Raw genomic sequence first — 23894 nt, 5'->3', positions numbered from 1 at the left:
AAATGGCCCGGGAGACTTTGGGTTTTTAAGCTCGCTGGAATTTTCACAGTAACATTTCTTCCCTGCCAAGCCTCCCACCATCTTGAATTAAAGTTAAATTTAGGTGAATAAGCTTCATGTTTAAACGAAAGAGTCAAGAGGATTTGAGGAGGGTCCTGTGACACTACAATATATTTAATGAACTAACATACTTGTATTAGGTCAAAAGTGATGTGCTTTTATTTCCCCTGAAGTATTGAAGAAACCTACAGGAGAGAAGTGAGTTGGCCCCTCTCCCTACCTGTTCAGCAGTTTATCTATTCTAGACTCCTCTCTAGGTGCGGGAAGTGACAATAAAAGTGTCATATTTGGGACTTGCCCTGTGTTGTCTCCGGGTGTTCAGGAAGCACTAAATGTGGACACCACTACACGGAGCAGTGACTAGTACGGAGGCCAGGCTTCGTCTGACTGCTGCTCCCTCCAAACCACAACCTCATGTGTGGGTGTCAAGTTCTTGGCTGGAGCTCCAGCTAAACAGAGCGAGGGTGTCTCATTTAGAGCACTATAGATCTTGAGAAAATAAAGCGTGGCTGGAAAACTACCGGGAAGACAAATGATCTAATTTAACCCAAACCACTTTCTAAAATACAGACCAGCAGAACAATAACAGTGGAAAATTACAGGAACCCGGGCTCCCGGAGAGGACTGAAATCCAGAGACGGTGATGATCCACGTCTTTGGGAGAAGCGATTCCCACAGGTCTCTTTGGCTGCACGTGGATTTCTGAATTTTCCCACTTCCACAGATGTCAAATTTCTGAGGATCTCGGGTTTGAGAAAGATTTTTAAACTATATTTCATCTGCAACAGGAGTGAGTTTGCTTTATGTCGAAGCTGTAGTCAGGAGTGGTCTTTTATCAAAGAGATTAGATGGCAGTCTAGCAAGACAGAGTTATTAGCCAGCCCTGTGTGCCATTGGTTTTTCTAATCCAGGATGAGGCCAGCGAAGGGAGTATTCATCTTACTCAAAGGGGAAAAAAGGGACTTTAGCATTTCATATAATAGTCTCTCGCTATTTTAGGGAACAGTATCAGTTTCCAACTCATCACCTCTGTGTGGAAGATTTTGGAAAGCCATTTCTATGTGAGCAACATGATCAATTTTTTACCATGTGACCATGAATGTCAGTTACAAGATCAGGGTCCACCAGCCCTTGGTACTTCCTGAATCGTGTGGCCATCTCTCTCGATGCCTTGTTGCCCATACAAGTACCCACTTTTCAGTATTTGGAGATCATGCCCTGGTTATCTGTCAGTGGCATACCGAGCTCTTGGCATGGTTCTCTCGACTTCTCCAGGATCTGGGCAGGGAAGTTCTCTTATCCTTTGAATCTAAACTTCTTGTTTTCTTCTGATAGCAGCTGATTTCTGTTATAGGATTTGACTCCATAGAGGAACAGTTTGTCCTGTATCCCAGTTGACGTCCAAAGGACATGAAAAAAAAAAGTCAGAAATAATCTTTGCTTAAGCTTTACACCTAAGAGACTAATCATGTGGCCCAGTGTTGAATTCTATTTATGTCTGCAGTAAAGCAGCCAACTTTTATCCAGTACATCCTGGGTGCCCAGTGTGGCAGAGTAGAAATGCCAGTGGATGTCCTTGCCTATCTCTTGAGAAAATATCAGGACAGGACTGCAAGAATGTGTACGGTGCTACTGCCATCACTTTGCATATTTTAAATATATAGAACCTACCAAACATAGGTTTATTTACCCAGAAAACCAAATCTGCAGTTGGAGATTTTATTTATCAGACATAAGATACCAGATTTGCTACCAGCTATGAGCTGTATGATACAGTTAACAACACATTCATTTGTGAATGTAATGATTTTCAACTGTGTCAGGCACTGTGCTGGGTAGATGTAGGAAAACTGGTGACAAATAAGCCAATCCCTGTCTCAAGTAGTCTAGTGAGATGGGGTCAAGTACACAGGCAACCACAGCACACCTGATGACTGCAGTAATGGGGCCCAGGATCCGTGCAGGGTGCAGAGCACAGACAAGGAGCTGGGCTTAGGAGACACTTCCCAGAAAATGCGATTCCTAAACTGATGACTAGTTTACCAGGTAAATGGGGTAGGAACAGGGGTAAAGGTGGTTCTATGTAGAGAAAAGGGCTTAAGCGAAGGCCCTTAGACCAGAGAGAGCATGGTATATCCAGGAAACTGCAAACAGTTGAGGCCTCATAAAACACATAGCCCAGGTGGCAGGGTGACTGCGAGGGCAACTCCTCACCAGTTCTCTTGGGCAACCTGCAGCTCAAAAACCTTAGCTGGTCTGGGGGTCTGGCTAAATTAGTTTTAAATTTACTTGTTACAAACATCTTTAAGTTCGTCTGCAAGCGGTCTCCTCTTTAGTAATGTTTGCTTCTCCTCTGCTGTCATTTCTGGTTTCTCTGTCATTTCCTGTACCTCCCAGTAGGTTTTCCCTTCTGTTTCGAATTTTGCATCTGCTTAGCCCCCCTAACCTTTCTCATGGACATCAGCTTATCGCTCTTCTGCTTGAGATAGCCAGAGCTCTGTTCCAAGTATGGATAAATTTTCTATTGCATACATTTATTGAAGCCGGGTCTGCAGGAACCCAAGTAGCCTAGTTGGTGAACTCAGTTTTGGAAATATAGACTGTGAGGTGTCAGTGGGATACTCAGCTGGAAATATGTGGATTTGGAGCTCAAGAAAAGTCCAGAAAGTCTGGAGAGGTGGCTCTGAGAACACTGAGCAGACAGAAAGTAATTGCAGTGTGGGAGGGGGTGGGACCACTGAGCAAGAATAGAGTGAGAAGAGGAGACAGCCCCAGACAGATATCTGAGAACACCAGTATTTAAGAGATGAAAAAAAGAAAGCATCAGGAGAAAGAGCTGAAGCAGAAGAGATGAGAGAAAAACCTAGAAACCTCCAAGTCATTATGGCTAAGGGGGAAAGGTGATGATGGGAAAAAGCCAGGCAAGTGGCAAAAATCAGACGAGCAGAATAGGAAGATGGTGGCTCATGACAAGGCTCCTGACAAGGTTGGAGGGACAAAATGCAAAGACCTAGGAAGACAGCCCTAAGCTCACCTTGGTCAGACTGACCCTTCGGTTGGAGTAGGAGAGAGGAGGTGAGGAACGGTTGGGGGCAAATGAGTTTTGTGGAGGTTTGTTTTAGGGGGAGAAGTAACAAAAAATTTACTTTCTACCTGATGGATTTCATATTCCAGATGAAATAAGAGGTGACTTTATCTGCTGAGTAAGAGGGATTATTGAGAGCAGAGAACGGAAAAGATGAAAGGGTAACAGAGCGGTGGAGGGTGGAGATGATGAGTGTGTAGCGGCCGCAATCTGTGTTGTTGTATGTTTGATTTCAGCCGCTTTCAAAGCCCAAGTAGAAGTCTATAAATATAGATAAGAGTGGAATAGTTAAATGATTCGATGACTCAGGGTCAGAGATTTTCAGATAATAAGTTGTGGGTATTGACATGGGTGTGGTCAAAGGAATGATCATAAAATGTAAGCTAGAGTAGTAAGGAAGGGCAGACAGGAGGAGCCAAGATAGAGAAGGCAGAGGAGTCAAGAGAGTGACAAGAGTAATGATTAGAATAGATAAAGTGGGAGAAACGGAGAGAGAGCCTCAGATCTCCCAGACAGAAGATGAGCTGTGCTCCAGACCTGCTCTCAGGGAGGAGGTGCTCCCTCCTGGACCCGTTCCCCAGGGAGCACAGCATTCTCCCAGCTAGCAAGGAATGCTTACTGTTAACAATTGCATGAGATGATTGGCAGGATTGAGGCAAGTTGGCTGACTCTTGGTCTGAAGAATCTCCATGCAGTACAGAGATGTTTCTGGTTTCCAGAGCCCAAGTTTAAAATGTCAGTATCTCCCTTAGGGTGTAACGATCTAAGACCGTTCATACCAAGGAGATGACATGTGGGATTTTTTAGCCAATTCCCTGGAGGTTGTTTTTTTCTTTCTTACGTTTTAATATCTTCTCATTTGCTAACTTTCTGGGGGCGGTAAAAATCATACAACAGAACACCATGAACTTGGCAGACACTGGGAGAAACTAAGACATCTAGGACCCACTAAACACCTTCTAGACCCTGGTACGTTTTTAAGTAAGATGTTCCACATCGCTGCGTGTGAGCAAGGTCCCATCCCATTCCATCTGGGACGAAACTAGGCTGTGATTGAAGGGCAGCTTCATATTTACAATGGTTGGAGTACTGTTAAATCTGGCCCTCATCTAATGACATGTCTTCCCTTTTGGAAGTTCACGAGTGTTTAGAAACTTGCCTTTAAATAACAGGTGAACCTCTACTTATGACTATCTGGGGACAGAATTCTGACTCAAGGCCTGATTCATTCCAAAGACATCTCAGACACTTGTTTAGCTGAATTTGAAGACCGTAGCTCTTCTTCTTTACCAGCCACAGCAACTGTTCTTTCTGGTCTTGGCTAGAGATGCAGCAGTGTTTGGGGGTAGCATGGCCAGAACAGCATTAGCTAGCTCATTAATGCTCAACTGCAGCATAGTTCTAACACTGATATGGCATGGAAGGCTTGCTTCATCCTTACAGTGTTTAAACTTATTCCTAGAGTGCTATAGGGCTGAATCTTGGAGTCCTTTCTATGTATAGTCTGTCTAGATTATCTCAGTCATCTCCTGCCTTTCAATGCTATCTATATGCTGACGACCTCCAAATGTGTTATATCCATCACCCAGATGTCTCCCCTGGACTCCAAACTCATGTAGCCAACTATCCGACTTGACTTCTCTGTTGGAATTCAGTGGGCAGCTCAGACTCCACAGGGGGCTCCCAAATGGAGGTCTTGCTTTTTCCTCCCAAATCTTCTCCACCCAGTCCCTTTATCTCAGTCAGTAGCTACCCCATTTAACCACTGACTCAAGCCAAAAAATTCAAGTCATCTTTGGTTTCTCCCTTTTCTTCATGTCTACCATGTCATCCACCACCAGTTCCATTCTTTTTACCTCCAAAAAAGCTCTCAATCACTCTACTTCTCTTCATCTCTACCATCCCACCCTAGTCCTAGCCAGCGCCTCTCTTTCCTGGAACCACAAAACTCTTGACTGCCTGCTTCTGCCTTTCCCTCTCCACTGCACTCTTATCCCCACAGCCAGTGTGAGCCTCCCTTTAATGGCTCCCCACTGCTCTTAGAACAAAATACACATTCTTCATCATGACCTGGAATGACCTCACCATGGCCTGTTTTTCCAAACTCACCCTACCCCTCTCTGCTTCTCTTACTGGCCTCCCTTCTGTTCCTTAAAGACCCTCCTGCAGGCCTCTGCCTTCCTCTAGCTCTTCATTCTTGTACTTCAGGATTCAGCTCAAATGTCACCTCCTTGGAGGGGTCTCCTGGTCTAGTCTATCTGAATAAGCTCCTCTAAGGAGTCCCCGGCTCATTAGCATGTTTCATTTCTTCACCTGCCACAGAAAACATTTATACTGCTTGTGTACATTTCACTTCATTCTGTCAAATAGTGGTCATGTGATCCCCTATCATTTTGTAGGTCTGGGGATGTAACGTGAACCAGACAAAGTTCTCTGTGCCCTGGAGTTTGCTTTCAAATGCAGAAGAGAGACAATAGACAAATAACAAGTAAATAGACAATATAATGTCAGATGATGAACATACTGTGAAGAAAAACAGGGTAAGCAAATTGAGACCAACAGATGATGCAAACAATCAGTGACTGAAGGCCATGTAAGAACTAATGACTGATAAGGAAACATCCCAAATAAATGGGCAACGGGTGTTTTATTCAAACTGGTTTTAAAGCAATAAACTATTTTGAGAAAATTAATTTTAAGCCATATCTCACAGCATGAGTTCCAGGAGGATTAAAAAGCTAAGTGTGCAAGTGAAACCATAAACTAGAACAAAATTACCTTATCTATGGGTGGGTATGAATGGCAGAGTCCATGTGTAAGGAAAGAAACGCCATAAAATGATTGATCAGCTACATAATAACTTAATATTTCTGTGTCAAAAGAATCATGAAGTTAAGAAAGGGAACAAATTGGGGGAAATACTTGCTACAAATGGGACTAATAAAAAGTCTGATAATGTTAATATATCACATGTCTTCAATTCTAAAGCTCTTTTTCCCCCTTGCATTTTATTTTTTAAATTTATCTTTATTGTAGAAAGTATTATAGATGTCCTTTCTTCCCCACTGACCCCTTCTTCCCCACCCCCACCTTTCCCTTGCATTTTAATGTTTCTCAAAATCAGGATGTTTTTCAACCACCATGTACATTTAATGTGATCATTAAAAATATTAGATCAATGGTATATCTTAAAAATAATAACATCTTGCAATCAATGTTATTTTTTTTAAGTTCACAAAAATTAGTATGAACATTAAAGTTCCTGGTAGAAAATAGCTCATTCATTTAACAAATATTTGCGTGCTTGTGCTGTAGCAAGGGGGTAGGTGTAGAGTGATAAGCAAAATAGGCAAAAATCCATGCTTTTAAGTGCCTTCTCTGGTCACTGCTTGGTGCCCTGTCCACTGCTTATATCAGTCTAAGATCAGTTGGGTTGTTTCAGCGAAAATAAGGAACTTGGCCAAGGCCACTCAGTAGTTTAGTGATAGGAGCAGATCCAACTCCGGTCTGCATGGCTCTAAACCCAGTCGTCTTTCTTCAAATGACCATGATTCTTGAGCTAAGTGACCGTGATTCTCACACTCAGCCTCGCTGACAGCGCTGTCGTTCCTGTGCCTGCTTCCTTGTCACCTGCCCCTCCCTAGGTGTCGGATTCAGTCAGTGAACTGTTGGTGCAAATAGAAAGCATCACAGTGGACACATAAAAGCCTAATCCTACATTATTTAGGTGCCCTCCTGTATGCTTTTAAAACTTGTGCTAAGTCACATGTATCATTTAAATTTAACCAAAATTTTAGCAATGACACAAGTAAACAACTTACAGCTATAGGTTTGGGGAAGGACAAGAAGGGAAAAGAACCCACTGTACACCGTTCTCAGTGCCTGAGAGGAACGTAGTTAGCAGGTTTCCTGAGCTGGGTTCTGTGGAAGGTCCCATGTTGGGGATTCTTGTCAAGTGACACACGCAGCAAGTGCTTTCAGGAGAAGGAGAGGGAAGCAGTGGGTGGCAGGGAAGCGTTAAGTAGGGATGTGGTCTCCTCTGGAGATGAGCTTCCTCCTGATCCCACGGGGAGCTCTGGAGCATGAATTGTACCAGAATGGTCCCTCACTAAGGCAGGGGAGCTGACCTTTTACACCCCCGTGTCAGCCATCCATTGGCCGCGTGCTGCCTGGGGGTCAAATGTAGTTTAACCTACCCAAAGTGGCTGGGGGCAGTTTTCCCTGCGAAGCAGGCAGCTGTGAGCCATTAGTGGCCAATTCACAATATCTGGGGATGGGTGCATTGCCCAGTACAGGGATCTGGGCGGGATGCCAACGCCATCCACTGCAGAAGTCCAAAACGAAATTAATTTGGAAGATTACCAAGTGGTAGGTTTTGACATAGCAGGAGCCCTCTGACTAAATCTGCCTATTGAACACAGGACTTAGCATCAGGGAGCTTCTCAGTTTTTATCGTGCTTTGGGGTGTAAGGTATTAGATCAGCTTTGGCAGAAGGGAAATTTGCTTTTAAGGAAAGCATTGTGGTAGGTGTGCTCTGCAAAGGCTAAGAAGGTTCTTATGGAAATTTTTATGTTATTATTGGAAAAAACGCAAAGAGGGTTAGAGAAATAATTGGAAACAAATACCAGAAACTACCTTATATAATACCAACTTTGTCAGAAGAATGGTACTGAATTCCTGTAGCTATCATTCATTTTTATTCTAGATTTTTCTCAAATCATTTTGCACATTGGTACTTTCCTATAAATACATATTTTGCTAACAGTGCTTTGCATAGAATGTTCAGCTATATAATGGTGGACACATGTCATTACATATTTGTCAAAACCCCCTAGAATGTACAACACCAAGCGTGGACCCTAACAAACTATGGGCTTTGAGTGATAATGATGCGTCACTGTAGGTGCATTGATGTAATAAATGTCCCACGCTGGTGGGGAACACTGATAGAGGGGGCGGCTGTGTGTGTGTTGGAGTGTTGGCTGTATGGAAACAGTCTGTACTTTCTGCTCCATTTTGCTGTGAACCTAAAACTACTCTAAAACATAATATCTTTTTAAAAAATATATATCCTTATTGATTTCAGGGAGAGGAAGGGAGATGGAGAGAGATAGAAACATCAATGATGAGAGAGTCATTGATCGGCTGCCTCCTGCACGCCCCCTGCTGCGGATCGAGCCCCCAACCCGGGCATGTGCCCCGACCGGGAATCGAACCTCCATCTCCTGGATCATAGGTCGATGCTCAACCACTGAGCCACACCTGGGCCATAACATCTATTTTTAAAAGTATATAACTCTACAAAAAGCTGACTTAGTCTGTTGTCTCTTCCTAACGACAGAGAGAGTGTTCTGGTCACATTTTAAAAATAAAATTCTCTCCACTTGGACATCCATTGCCACCATCTCCCATGTAACTGATTTTTGTCTGGTTGGTGGGAAAGTTCCTTTGGAAATACCATCCTGACCAGGAACTCAGTACCTCAGAGTGTCCCTCACGGAGGATGGTTAACATAATCAGAGTATGCTATGGTCCCATCTCCTTGAGCAAGCATTATTTAAAAATACTACTGGAAAATCATATGTAGAGGAACAACAAGATGGCGGCGCAGGTAACAGCTGCACCCGCCGCATCCGCAACCACATCAAAATTACAACTAAAATACAGAACCACCGACACTCTGAGCCTCCTGAAATCTGGCTGAACAGAAGCCCGACAACCAGGGACCTGAAGGAGCACCGAGACCGGTAGAAGGGGCGCAGACGCGGGCGGATCGGGGCTGAATCACAAAGACGTGCTGCAGGCCCACACCCAGGTCCATGGTTGAAACCCGGGAGGGAATCTCGGCAGCGGAGGTTTCCCGGAGGAAGGAGGGGTCCCAGCCCCACAGCAGGCCCCCAGCCCAGGGCTCCAGGCCGGGAAGAGACGTCCCCACAACTCTGGGCTGTGAAACCAGCCAGGACTGTCCCTGAGGGTCAGGGAGGCTGCGGGAGCCCCAGCAGCTCCTCTAAAGGGCCCGGCACGGACTCCCTCAGACGCTCCCTCTGAGCCCAGCGCCGGGCAGCAGCCTGAAAGGACCTGGGACACTCGGGGAGGAACTAACCTGCCTGGAATCCGGGCGAGAGCTGGGGGGCGGCTTCCTCCCAGGCAGAAGGGCTGGCAGAGGCTGTTGCTCCTGTGGCGAGTCCTCCCCGCACATGGCCGGCAGGCAGGCGCTTCTCTGAACCTCCAGCACCTGACTCACACCTTCGGCCCCCCCCCCCCCCCGTGATTCCCGGAGGCCCCGCCCCTCCCCACCTGAAGCTCATCCGGGCCATTTCCAGGGGCTTTTCTATGCAAGTGACCTCTCGAGCCTCATGCTTAGGACTTTCCTAAAATCTCTCAAACAAGCAGCAGCTGGCCTCAGTGTGCCCCATACAGCTTGATAAGCGGCCCCAGGCCTGGCACTAGCGGCAGCCTGCATTGGCTCATAGCTTGGCCTCTCCTGGACACCTCCAAGCCCAGCACAAGGAGCAGCCAACTACAGTTTGTTGTGTAGCTCATGCTGGGTGGCCCTGGGCAAGGCACTGGCAGAGGCTGACTTTGCACCTCCCGGGAGGCCCCAGAGACAGTGCACCTGGTTATCAGAGTCTACCACACTGGATTACAATCCTACCACATCCATGAGTGACACTCAAGGGGCGCACTTGGTGAACACCAAAGCTCCACTGAAGTAAATCCTGATCCATAAGGGTGTCTCCAGCACAGAAGCTCTCGGGCTGTAGCTGCAGCTGGTCCTCACAGCTGATTGGTCTGGGGGTCAGTTCCTCCCAGGGACGCCAACAGCAACCAAGGCTCAGCTACAACAGGACAGTGCACACAGCCCACACAGGGGAGCACCTAGAAGGCCCAGCTCAGGTGACTGGGGAAGCTGAGCCGCTGGACCCTACAGGACACCTACTACACAAAGCCACTCTACCAATTCCAGGAGACATGGCAGCTCTACCTAATACATAGAAACAAACACCAGGAAGCAGCCAAAATGCAGAGGCAAAGAAAGATGTCACAAAGGAAAGAACACAAGAAATCTCTAGAAGAGGAACTAAATGAAATAGATCCAAGCACGCTAACAGATAGAGAGTTCAGAATTTTGGTTATAAGGATGTTTAAGCAGACTGTTAGGGAAATAACTGAGAAAATCGATAACATATACATAATAAAGTACCAATTTGAAATGAAGGCTACAGGAACTGAAATGAAGAATAATTTACAGGGAATCAACAGCAGAATAGAGGACACTGAGAATCAAACCAGCAATTTGGAACATGAGGAAACAAAAAACACCAAATCAGAAGAGCAAAAAGAAAAAAGAATCCAGAAATATGAAAAATAGTATAAGGAGCCTCTGGGACAACTTCAAGAGGCCCAACATTTGTATTATTGGGGTGCCAGAAGGGGAAGAAAGAGACCAAGGAATTGAAAACCTATTTGAAAAAATAATTACAGGAAACGTCCCCTTCCTGGGGAAAGAAATCGACTTACAAGTCCAGGAAGCACTGAGGGTCCCAAAGAAGAGGAACCCAAAGAGGCCCACAGCAAGACACATCATAATTTAAATGCCAAAGGTTAAAGACAAAGAGAGAATCTTAAAAGCAGCAAGAGAAAAGCAATTAGTTACCTACAAGGGAGCACCCATACGACTGTCAGCTGATTTCTCAACAGAAGCTTTGCAGGCCAGAAGGGAGTGGCAAGAAATATTCAAAGTGATGAAAATCATGGAACTACAACCAAGATTGTTCTACCCAGCAAAGCTATCATTTAGAATTGAAGGTCAAATAAAGAGCTTCTCAGACAAGGAAAAGCTAAAGGAGTTCATCACCACCAGACCAGCACTACAGGAAATGTTGAAGGGTCTTCTTTAACAAGAAGCTAATGAACAAAAGAATCTAATGGACTAAATAGATCCAGAGACATTGACACATGTAACAGATGATCATATTTCAGGGGAAAGAGGGAAGGGGGGTGGAGGGTGGGAAGAGATTAACCAAAGAAGTTATATGTATAACCCATGGACACAGTTAATAACGGGGTGAAGGCCTGGGAAGGAGGTGGGAGGGAAGTGGAGGGGATCAATTGGGGGGGAAAATGGTATACCTGTAATACTCTCAACAATAAAGATAAATTTAAAAAGTAAAAAAATAAATTAAAAAAAAAATAGTACTTATGGTTTAAAGGTTTTCTTTTCATATCTGTCTGCACAGAATTTAGGAATGTATTTCAAGTTAAAATACAGTAGGATTCAGGTAAATAGCATCCATTGATGGTATAATAAATTTATTCAATACCTTTTTTCACAGCCTAGAACTCACTCTAGGCTATGAAGGATACCTACCTAATACATGCACAGTATTTCAGGTTATGCACATGCTTGGGCATGTGCATACACACACACACATTCATTTAAAAAAAAATCATCTGCTCCATCTAAAGTGGTTGACTCATTTCCAGAATGCCTATTGCTGTTAAACAAATTCAGCCTACAAATAACATTTAACATGTTAAGCTTTTAACCAGAACATTTTCAAATTATTTCCTGATATTAACATAAAATGCTCGTTGAGGTTTCTTCTATGACTTTAATGGACAGGCATCTCCCCCACAGGAAGCTACTTCAAACTGAAGCTAATACGGATGAAAATGAAAACTAATAACTTTCATGAAATTACAGTGATGTTTACCCTATAAGCTGCTTAGTGTTTCCATGGGAACATACTCTGTTGTGCTTGCTTTCTGAGGTGTGATTCCCAGGAGAGGAGACCGTTCTAATCTGTTTGTGGGTTGTCTTCCCTCAGGCCTTGAACCGGGGCATCGCGGCTGTCAAGGAGGACGCAGTGGAGATGCTGGCCAGCTATGGGCTCGCCTATTCCCTCATGAAGTTCTTCACGGGCCCCATGAGTGACTTTAAAAACGTGGGCCTGGTGTTTGTCAACAGCAAGCGCGACAGAACCAAAGCTGTCCTGTGCATGGTGGTCGCTGGTGCCATCGCCGCTGTCTTTCACACCCTCATAGGTAAGGCTGTTGACACATCACTTAAGAATCTAGCTTTGGTAATTTCTCAGTCTTCTTCATTCATTTAAAAGCATTTATTATAACAAGTGATTTAAACGGTAATGATTAACTTTCTCATGCAAATTTCAAGAGCTGGAAGGAATGGAGCTTGTGCTCCTAGCTCAAGAAAAGATGTGATTTCTCTGGGAAGCTGTAGTTTCCTTTCCCTGATTTCCAAACGCTGTGCCGCAGAGGGAGAGATTTCATGAATAGGTGATGCGGTCTAGGATCAGCATTCAGCAGGGTCCACAGGGTAGCAGGGGCTTTTGTTAGGGACGTGCATTCTCATACACTCACTTAACCTGAAGAATAAGTATAAAAGGATGTTGTTTAAAATTAGCACTTGTCAGTAGTGAGAACAAATGACAGTTTATGTATTAAAATTAACTTCTTCCAAAGGACTTCATTATTCTGTTTTATTCAAAGGCAAGACTCAATACTCTTGTCATAGAATTCTTTCCTTGTAACAAGGAAGCTGTGTCATACATATAGTCAGTCACTCGCCTACAGTTACGCCAAGACCTCGGCAAACCTTCCTTTAGGGCGGGAGTTCTACTTCTGCTGCCTTCTCCGTGATAAAACCTCAAGGCCATAATGTTAGGACTTCTTGGCTTTAAAACAACTCGACTTACCTGGCATAAAAATTGAATGGCACACCTATTGAACCCAGTTGCCCAGAACCTGTGAATGACATTTCATAAACCCATTGTGTACCTTAAAACTGGCACTGGGTGTAGGAGAACAATGTTGAATAAAGGAGCCAGAGGATAACCCCAAGCCATTTCCAGTGGATTCAGATGGCAGCTAATGTTTACTCGCCTAACTGTGAATCTGTAAGCTAATGGAGTAAGGTCCTTGTGGTTTGCCTTTTCAGTGTAGCATAGAATTTTGTGCTAAGAACAGTGGGGATGAGAGGATGCTGCTGCTCATGAGCCAAATGTTCAGCCAAAGTGTTGACATTCACCATTTAATGTGAGCTCAGAGCTTTAGGGTGTGGGGTTGAGAGGAGATGCCTTTCTCTCCCCAACTTATGCCCCAAATACTAGCTGGTGAACTAAGTTTTAAAGAAACTTTCTGCAGCTAAATTTGATCTGGGCTATTTTCAAAGATGGTATATGTATTTGAGACAATTCCCGTACATGATATGAATTAGGTCTAAATAAATTTTTGTCTAAACAGATAGATTAGTTCCTTTTTGCTACTAGTCTTTTTATTTGGGCTTCTGGATAAACCCACCGCTCTGTGTCTCAGTCACAGTTGAATAAGGCTTCGGGAGGAATAGCTTGCCAGTAGCTGTCAGGAACTATGGAAGATAAGAGCTGTGTCCTGTGTTAGGAAACTCTGAGGGGCGTGTGGTCATGAAGAAAAATGTCAGTGCCATTTTCCAAGTTAAATCGAGGCTTTTCCAGTTTAAAGTAGAATCATAACATCTTAACTTTGAACCAAAGTGGTTCTACATTCCAGATATACTTAGCAATTAGTTTTTTCACTTCTAATATTTTTACAATCATAGTGTTTTTCCTTCCACCAAACAGGTGCTTTCTACAGTGGCTGAGAAAGCACATATCAGTTTCTTCTGAACACTCAAAACTCAGATTTTAATGACTTGCCCTCTTCTAGTTTGGTGGCCTCATGTCACTGTCTTTAACCCCTCTGCCTGCTGTTGTCTGCCGCAGCGAGCATCTTTGCTCCCCTTCCTTCCTCCCCCCTTTTTAGTAATCCCATTAGCTTTTCTACATCCAGGCCTTGCTCATTTTTTGTTTCCCATTAACTTGACCACAGGCTCCAGACATATGTGGCTCTCTCGCCATCCCCAATATTTTCCAAAACTATTTTTCTACCATCAATAAACATCCCCCCATTCAGATTCTACTATATGTGTCACCTACACTAGACACTTAAACCCATATGCATGTCTTAGTAATGCTGAAAACAGCTGCTTACATTTCTCCTTTACCAGTCACCTCTTGGATAACTGCTTGTGGCAGGGGAACAATGACAATAGATTAACCAAAAAGGCAAATATTCCAAATATATCAGACTCGAGAAGCCATTGTGTGCTCTCAGGCTGTCTTCCTAATGATACTTGCTTGGACAGATATTGAAATGAATATCTACTCCATTCATGCACAGCTCCTGAGGGGCCTGCAGGAAGCACAGGAAGCCATATATATGTCACAAACTCACCATGCTTAACTCACAGAGTAGAAATACGAACCAGGGGAATCCAGGCTTGAAAGTTAACTTCGCTATATTTTTTTGTTCAGGTGAAGCTAGCCTGATGGTCTTAAACTTCCCCTTTTAGGCGCTGTTTCCCCATTGCCTTAGTGAATTTATTTTCTTATCAAGATCTTCCAATTTTTCAATGGCATTTATATGAGGACATGTGAGAGTGTAGAGGAGAAAGATTCCTTCTCTTAGGGGTTGGTTCAGAAAGGCCTCATGGAGGGAGTGGGTTATCTCTTACCTGGCTCTGAATGCGTGAGTTGTATTTCAGCACAACTGTTTCTAATTTTTCCCTTCTCTTTGATATAAGATAGGGTCGAGAATTTGACCCAGTGCTCTAAGTTAATATTTTGCTATAGCTATATAAAATTCCAAAAGGTGGCTCTTCTTGCCTATTACGTAGCTTGTGGTTTTAACAACAAACACCCCAGCGTTCTGCTTTTTTTTTTTATTCCAGCTAAATGGCCAACTTTTCTTGGTTTCTATCTGCTTTGTTTCCTACTTAATCTTTTATTCATTTTATTCTTTTCAATATTAGTTACTTTTCCCAGCATGATGCCTCAAAAAGAAAAATTTTTCTCAATTCATCCATCTTCCCTTATGATGTTATTAATATGAATGTTAACTGTAAATAGATATACCACTGGTATTAACAGAGCTGATCTTCCTGCTTTGACTAAAGAAGAACGAAAGTAAGAATTGCTCTTTAACTCGCTTTTAAAATAATCTAATCCCCATCTGTCCTATCACTGGTCCAACAAAAGATTTATTGAGCAAATAGGATGTGCATGTTATTCCAGGTCCCATTGATCAAAAGTTGGGGACAGAGGTGTGATAGGTACAGAAGATATGGTGGCCAGATACACCCTTCTCCTTGAGTAGATGCAGTCCAAAGGGAAACATGCTTGTTTAGCACCAACTTCTGGAGGAATGCTGGCAAAAGCCATTTGCAGCTAGTGAGAGCTTTTGAGAGATGGTAAAGGTAAACCAAAGTCAAAGTTGGGAGACTTAAAAACCACCCCTGGACTTGAGAAAGCAGAGTAGCAGTGAGCAAATAGGAGGGAAGGAGCTCTTGGTGAGGAAAGGATGTGGGAGCCACACAGTAGTCATGCATTTAGAAATTGGGAAATAAAGCAAGAAAGAGTTCAGTGTTGCCCGGCCGGGTATGGCTCAGCGGTTGAGCATCGACCTAGGATCCAGGCAATCGGGGTTCGATTCCAGGTCAAGGCACATTCCCGGGTTGTGGGCTTGATCAATGACTCTCTCATCATTGATGTTTCTGTCTCTCTCTCTCTCCCTCTCCTTTCCTCTCGCTGAAATCAGTAAAGATATATTAAAAAAAAAAAAAAAAGTTCAGTGTTGAATGTGAGAGGCACCCTGTACTAGGATTGGGGCAGGTGACCAGGTAAAGGAAGTATGGAGCCTGAGACTATAGAAGAGCTCAGTAGACAACCCAGATAGCAAAAGGGGGAGGGAGGAAGAGAGAAAGGGAAAGAGATCAGGGAAGTGCCAAGTAGGAAGCAGAAACGAGCAGGGGGACATTATGCAGGGAGCCCTATGGCTGTATCCATGTAACTTGGAGGCCCTTTCATAGCAGTGGGCTTTTTTTGTGACGTGTCAGGGACAACCATATTGAATTAAGCAGATTTATTCTAGCATTTGTGTGATAATGTTTAATACAGCTTTAGCCAAGAAAGAGCTATATATTCTGCTTTTTGCTTCTTTATAACCTCAAGATCTCCAAAGAAATTTTTAATATTTAGAGAAGTTAGATGCATTTTATCATTCTGCATAATCTCCTTGGTTACCAACTAGTGCCATGGCTAGGTACTCTAAGGTTATTTTTTTCCAAGATTGTGTATTCCATGATGCTTCCAGGCATTAGAAAAATCCTGGTTCCCAGCACAATCTTCTCTCCCTTTGCTTTTCCCCCCAATCTGGATAAATTTTGACGCTTCATACTCTTCAGTATCTACTCATAATTTATCAATTGCTGGAAGGTCCTCCTCACTAAGAAGGCATTTCGAATGTGAGCATCTCCAGCTTTGAAAAACCAGTTTCAGACATAGCTCCTTACCTTCCCTCTGCGTCATCTCTGCACATCAGTTAACGGGTCACAGTAGGACTTTAGAGGCAGCCTCAGGTCAAAGAGCACCAAAAGCTCTGTAACTGTGTTTGCCCCAGTACTAGGTCCTTTTCATTACATTTGCAGCGGTTGAAGAATTTTTCTTCCTTGTGTTTCATATTTGTTTTCTCTGATTTTTTTTCTTTCTCTGTGGACCCCACCAGTGAGCCAGGCAGTGTCCTGTCCTTGAGAGATTGTACATGGTTATGGGTTTCCCTAAACGTGGCTGGAGCAGATCCTACTAACTGCACAGGCACTTCCCTGGCAATGTGTGGTGGAGTTTGTGGGGGAAAGATAGCTGCAGGAAAAAATGTATCCAACAACCACCCACCCCAAAACCTTGTGCAGTACGCCCAATGAGAAGACACTTCAAATGGTATTGGACTGACAGACTTGAAGACTGGAAGATCCACTGGCCCAGAAGTTCATGTCTATTCTGTGCACACACATAGAATACTTTAGAGTATTTTTGGCTTTTTGTTTTTGGCCTTTTTGGACACTTGCCAATAAGTGTCCCTTTTTAAGTAAATTGCAGCAGCCATTACTCTTGTCATGGACTCATCTATGAGACACCATTTTTTTTTTTTAATCTTCACCCAGAGATAATTTTTCCATTGCCTTTCAGAGAGAGTGGAAGGGGGAGAGGAGAGAGAGAGGGAGAGAGAAAGAGAGATATATAGAGAGAGAAACATCGATGTGAGAGAGACACATCAACTGGTTGCCTCCCTCGCACGCCCTGACCGGCACCAAGGTTTGAGCCTGCAGCCAAGTCAGGTGCCCTTGGTTAGAATTGAACCCAGGACCCTTCAGGCCGATACTCTAACCACTGAGTCAAACTAGTTAGGGCATGAGACACCATTTTTTAAAATTGCAATCATAGGGTTTACTATCGCCGGATCTTAAATTAGGCCAGTGGGTGTTATCCTGTTTCTCCCTCAATCTATAAAAGAGAGGAAAACTTGATGACCTTGCATTTGGTTTCAGTTTCAACTTAATCTCACTTGTGTGGCATTAGTGTTGCCTGACCCCCTAATTCACATAGATGTAGAAACCACTGCTGTGGATTTCTTATTTCTTGACATGTTTATTGTCAGCAGTGACCTGTAAGGCCTCTTCCATGTCCCAAAACAGCCTTGGCAGTCAGCAGAGCTCAGAGGAACAGCACTTTTTTGGTGAACAGGTGAAGTTATTTCTGGATGGTTCTGTTTCTCAGTCTTCCTTTGTCAACAGACTTTCCCATTATTAATAGATCATAAAGCAGCCCTGTAAAGGGTGAATTGGTACAGTTCGATGTAATTTAACCAACAAGGATGTTAGGAAGGAACAGGCAGTTTCATTATAGTCTCATAATTTATCGCTATAGAAGCAAACCACCCCTATACTCAGTGATTAACAGCACAAGCATTTATTCTTGCTCACCAGACCATGGGTTGGCTGGGCGGTTCTTTTGGACGTGGCTGTGCTTATGCCTCTGTGGTCAGCTGACAGTCAGGAGGAGGCTCTCCTGATCTTGGTGGGCTCGCTGGTTCATCTACATGGCCTCTGCTGGGACATGTTTGCAGTCAGTCTGTCCCAATCACCTCTTTGGGGAGTATGGATTCATGCATTTATTCAATCAATATATATTAAGCACCTCCTATATGGCAAATGCTGGGCTAGATCCTAGGAATTCAGACATGACTAAGGCATGTTCTCTAGGGAATAAGCACATATTATACAGTAAATCATTACAAAACCCACTCTTCCAAGTCTTGATACCAGTGAGATAGAGTTTTTGTTACATTAACTTTACTTACTTTGTGTATAGGTTTATGCTACCTCTCCAAGGCCTGGGCAATGTTTTACCTCCCATCCCCACATCTTCCAGATGAACGTTGCATGGTGCGGATTATAGACCAACTTATCGCATGTCTGTGACTCAGCCTGACGCAGATGACCAGCCTCTCTACTGCTGGGTTAGGTGGCACACTGCTAGACACATAAGTCATTCAACCATTTGTGTTAAAGTGATTTAAATATCAGTCATGCAAACACACACTTTGGAAATGATACATTAGAGACACAAGGGTGAAGTTACCGGCCCCTGTGAAAAGCCTAATGAACAGAACATAGTGAGCCGATCAACATTGAGACTTTCAAGCATGGTAACTTGGGGATTTGAATTAGAGTAAGGGTTCTCAAATTTGCCTCTTGGCAATACACATATTATCCTTTTGTTAAAATGGGAGGAGGGCTTTCTCCTCAATTCCCATGGGAAAATACAGGTATATAGACTTGTTTCTGTTAATATTACTATTTCGTGGCATTTTGCAACAAGGGCTGGTAACTACTGGATGAACAAGCTTGAGAACCACTGATTCTGGACAGGGCCCATGCCGCAGGCGGGCTCAGGTCAGAGGAGCCAGGGATCTGAATGGGACCTCTGGTTTCTTCTTGTTTGGGTGGGGTCAAAGCTGCTGACCTGTAAATAGGTCAGGTCAATGTCCTCTTGCTGCAGCCACGTCAGGAAACCCATTTACATCTGCTTAAAAACCTTGTTTAATTTTTCTTTTTAATGTTCTGCTTTTTATAAGGAATACAAGCTGTTTCAGAACAATCTTGGGAAAGCAATTTATAGAAGTTGAAGGTTACTAGGTGTTGTTAAGGCAGCTAGCCTGGTAATTAGGGATTATGCAAAGCCCTTTAAACAAATTACCCCCAGCCGACAGCTCCAGCCAGAAGCAGCTCCAGGGCACAGGCTGGGAGGGAAGGGGAGGAGGTAGACAGCTGCTGGGATTTTATATTCCCAGCTCACAGGGTGAAAACCACTTTTGTGACTCTTCTTCCACCATGTAGGGGAGGAGTAGGAGGAAGGAAAAAATGAATGGGGTGGGGGGGCGTCCTTGGCCTCTGAATTTTTCTAGTACCTAAAAGAGGAAAAGAAGCAGAGAGAAGCGAAGGCAGCCTTGGACCCATAGGTCTCTAAGTACCCTGGGGCCTGGGGACCCTGGAGGAGCCAGCACCAGCTGCAGGCTGGAAAGGGCAGGGATGAGAGGGACGTTCTGGTGGCATTAGAAAGCTGGGCTGGGCTCATCCCCCATCAACCCTTCAGACCCTGTTAAGCTTGTAATGTTTCCTCTGTTACCCTGCAGAAAGGCGCTGTTAGTTAAAATATTCTGACATAAGTAGGTATATTTACAAAGGGTAGAACAGCTTATTTACATTGATCTCTACCCTGTAGGCCACACAGCTAACAAGATGCCCCGCTCTCAAGCACAGGTCCCATCTTTCCTGCCACTGCCCCGGAGTCTCCCAGGAAAATACTTCTCTACCCCTTTCTCAGAAGCCTCCTATATGAGCTTGCTAGCGCTGTCCTAACAAAGTAGCACAGACGGGGCAGCTCAAACAACAGAAATGTGTTGCCTCCCAGTTCTGGAGCCAGAAGATCAAGGTGTTAGCAGGGTTGGTTCCTTCTGAGGCTGGGAGGACCACTCTGTTCAGGCCTGTCCCCCAGCTACAAGTGCTTTGCTGGCATCTGAGACCTTCTTTGGTCTGTGCAGGCATCACCTGCTCTCTGTCTTCAGGTTCATGTGAGTTCCGCTTGTGTGTGTCTATCTCTGTCCAAATGCGAAGGACACCAGTTGTATTGGATTGGGAGCCCACTCTACTCCAGGATGACCTCATCTTAACTAATTATATCTGCAGTGACCCTGTTGCCAAATAAGGTCATGTTCTGAGGACTGAGGGCTAGGATTCAACATAGGGATTGTGGGGGGACACAGTTCAAGCCATTCCACCACCCTCTAGATCTCCGTCTTTCACCAGTTGTGTGGCCCCAGCTTTGGCTGTACATTCAAGTCCACTCAGCTGGCATTTTATATCAACCCTAACCTTTACCAGGGAGATTTAGCTCCTGAGCTATTCATAGCCAGGCCCGGGCTCTTGCACTTGGCATCGCACTGCTCTGCTCGCCAGCATGAGTAGCTTGTGTGTGGCTATGCTGGGGTGGCCCCTGCCGGGGTGGGGCAGTGATGTGGGCAAGGTCAGCACCATCTGCTTGCAGGTCCCAGCACCATGGACGTTTCCTGACTGAATGAAAGCACATGTACAGATAAATAGGAGCAACAATAAACTCTGAGATGAAATTTCCAAGGTTTGGTGCCTGAAATAGACAGTTTGTGTGATGAAGTACATCTTCACATTGCTTTGTGATTCTGTCAGCTTATCTCTTGTCTTAGTGCCTCAGTCAAGCCTTCTCTAATCCAGTTTTGTCCGTGTGCCTTCTGATCCAAACACATGCAGCTGCCTCCTTCCTTCCCTGTCCCTTGGCTGTCACTAATCCCACCCTCCCACATCTTTCTTCTTTCTGCCACGTGGCACCTCCCCTCCTGGATGTATCTTCTTGCTGCTGCAGGGGCCCTGATGGCCTCGCCACATTCCACACCCGACACCTTTGCTCACCTGGCGGCTCCCCTTACGGATTTCCCCTCTGCCCTCCTTGGAGGACTTGGCCCTCTGCTCCTGCATTTGTCTCCCCCACCTTCTTTGTTCTCTGCATGTCTTAGCCCTTCCTGCCTCTACCCCTTGAAATCACTTATTTGCACCTCTGCCCGCAGTGGGATTCCCATTTGTGCATTTAAATATCTGTGGTATCCTGAAGACCTCAATTCCCATAATTCAATACTAACCCTGACAAAGGATGGAGAATTGTGGGGTGTTTTTTTTTACCAGTAATATAGTAATAAGTCATCCCCCAAGCTTTTCAGTGGGGGGAGGTTCTTATTGTTTCTCATGAAGTGGGACTCTCGCTGCGTCTATCTCCTTTCTGCTTTCGAAGCAGCTTCTCTGGTCGTCAAGTGCACGGATGCTCTTACTTATGAAAGAGCACTGCCAGGGGCACTGCCATTAGAGCACTATGTCAGACACTAGGAGGAGCACAGAGACGATCATCTGCCATGGAGTCTGAACATGTATCAACGAGGCAGAAAACCTCACCGTTTTGCTTCGTCCTGGCTGCCGCTCTCCACGGGGATGGCTGGCTGACACGAGACCGTTTTTCTGCCTTTATATCTGTTTGGCACCTGCACAGCCATTCAGCCCACTTCTGTCAAGTTCCCATTATGTTCCAGTCACACACTGGTCGAAAATCCTGATGTTGGAGGGACTTCAAAAGCACCTCAGAGATATCATTTTTCCACTGGGCAGGGCTATACCCAAGGTTGCCGCCCTCCTCCCCACAAAAATGAAACAAAACAAATAGCAAATGGCGAAAAACTAGCTGTAAAATTTTTACTGAAAGGGCATAGTAATATCTAGGAATTTTCTCTTAGCAAATGATTAAGAATATGTGTAAACATTTAGCTTCAAACCTATCCATCAAGCCTTCTTTTATAATATCAAAATAATGGAAACCGCCTAAATGTACAATAATAGGAGACTGAGTAAGTTGATACTAAGTAAACCTACAGAAAGGAATTCAGTGCAACCATTAAAATGTAGAAGCATGTCATGAAAAGGTGTTCAGGATTTACGAAGGAGTATATATAAGTATGAGCACATTTTCTGTTAAAACACACGTGCATGCCCCACACACTCCCCCCCCCCATAAAAGAACTGGGTAGTTAGGGCCTAGAGTATTTTACCATGACCCCTCCCACCCACCCCGGTAGAGGGATGAGATTGTAGATGGTTTCCTTTTTGCTCATCTAAATTTTCTAATTAAAAAATATATTATATTTAAAATTGCATTTAAACTTTTGAGAGAAAAGCATATAAAGGTAACGTTTTCTAAATATTGCCCTGTATGTTCTTTGGACCCTTCGCAGCTTATAGTGACCTAGGCTACTACATTATCAACAAACTGCACCATGTGGACGAATCCGTGGGGAGCAAAACGAGAAGGGCCTTCCTCTATCTTGCTGCCTTCCCTTTCATGGATGCGATGGTGAGTAGAGAATATCATTGGTAAAACAGAGAGAACGTAAAATTTACCGTTTTAACCATTTTTATGTATACAATTCAGCGGCATGAAGTACAGTCACGCTGTTGTGAATCTTCAGAATTCTTTTCAACTTATAAAACTGAAACCCTGTCCCCACTAAACTCTTAACTCCCCATGCCCCCTCCCCCAGCCCCTGGCAACCACCCTTCTACTTTCTGCATCTATGAATTTGACTACTCTAAGGACCTCATATAAGTGGAATCATACAGCATTTGTCTTCTTGTGACCTGCTTCGTATAATGTCTTCAAGATTCATCCATGTTGTAGCATGTATCAGAATGTCCTGTATCAGGATAAATAATATTCTGTTGTATGTATATACCACATTTTATTTATTCATTCAAAAAATGGACATTTGGGTTACCTCCACCATTTGGCTATTGTAAATAATATGCTATGAACATGGGGGTACAAATATCTCTTTCAGTCCCTGTTTTAATTCTCTTGGGTATATACCCAAAAGTGGAATTGCTGGATCATATAGTAATTTTCTTTTTACTTTTTGGGGTAACCACCATACTGATTTCCATAGTGGCTGCACAATTTTATACAGTAGTCAGAAGGGTTCCAATCAACCATTGGCCTTGAACCAGTCCATCTTGTCAGTTTATATTATGAGAATTGTCTGTACTTGTGGTAAGTTCTGGCAAGCAGCACCAGAGCCCATTTGAAAATTTTGATTTAAATGTAAAGTTCTCTTCTGATATATTCAGGATTGAGGGATCAGGATAGCTTTCTGATAAACTTACCACTTGTGTGGTATAAACACCTAAAGCTTTTTAGAATAAGAATCTCTTTAACGTACTATAGGATTTCATTCCTTTAAACACCAGCTTTACCACATTAGCTAAGGGGGCAGCTCACTTCCATAGATTAAGTTCTTTGTCAGGATTCTGAAGACCTCTCATACAATGCTTTTTTTCTATCCATCTGTGTTATAGACATAAAGGAGGCCTAGCAAAGACAAAAAACCAAAAAAAAAACCCATATGTATACATGTGCCAATCATATGCAATGCTGAAAAATAAGCCCTTTCTTTGGGCTTCATTTTAAATTACCCTTGGAAGGAGACTTAATATGTTAATCTGTACAGTTTTTACCATCCCAGCCTCAGGTTTTATATACATTAGACGCATGAGGGAGTGGATATCTGTATTAAAGTGAGGCTGCAGCCCCAAATCCATGGAAGAATGAAGCCAGGTAAAAATAAATGGCCCATCTTCTCAGATGTTACCAAAGTCTTAGTTTGCCTCCAGTTAGATTATTGACAGCTTTCCACCAGTTCGTAGGGCATATATTTGCCATGGTAGAGTTTCTAACACTCCGTATA

At 43.9% G+C, this 23894-nt stretch overlaps 1 protein-coding gene across 1 annotated transcript in view; it reads left to right on the top strand.

The window, feature by feature from the left end:
- ANKH (ANKH inorganic pyrophosphate transport regulator) overlaps positions 1 to 23894 on the top strand; it is a 113324-nt gene that overhangs the window by 55978 nt on the left and 33452 nt on the right. Inside the window, exons 2-3 of the mRNA XM_081131954.1 lie at positions 11978 to 12194; positions 22389 to 22507. Coding sequence (XP_080988080.1) covers positions 11978 to 12194; positions 22389 to 22507 — 336 coding nt within the window. The remainder of the gene's footprint in view (positions 1 to 11977; positions 12195 to 22388; positions 22508 to 23894) is intronic.

Source organism: Miniopterus schreibersii, assembly GCF_964146895.1.
Source record: "Miniopterus schreibersii genome assembly, chromosome: 3".
NCBI classification, from domain to species: domain Eukaryota; kingdom Metazoa; phylum Chordata; class Mammalia; order Chiroptera; family Miniopteridae; genus Miniopterus; species Miniopterus schreibersii.
The sequence above is the reverse complement of the archived record's forward strand: the minus strand, read 5'-3'. Positions and strand labels throughout refer to the sequence as shown.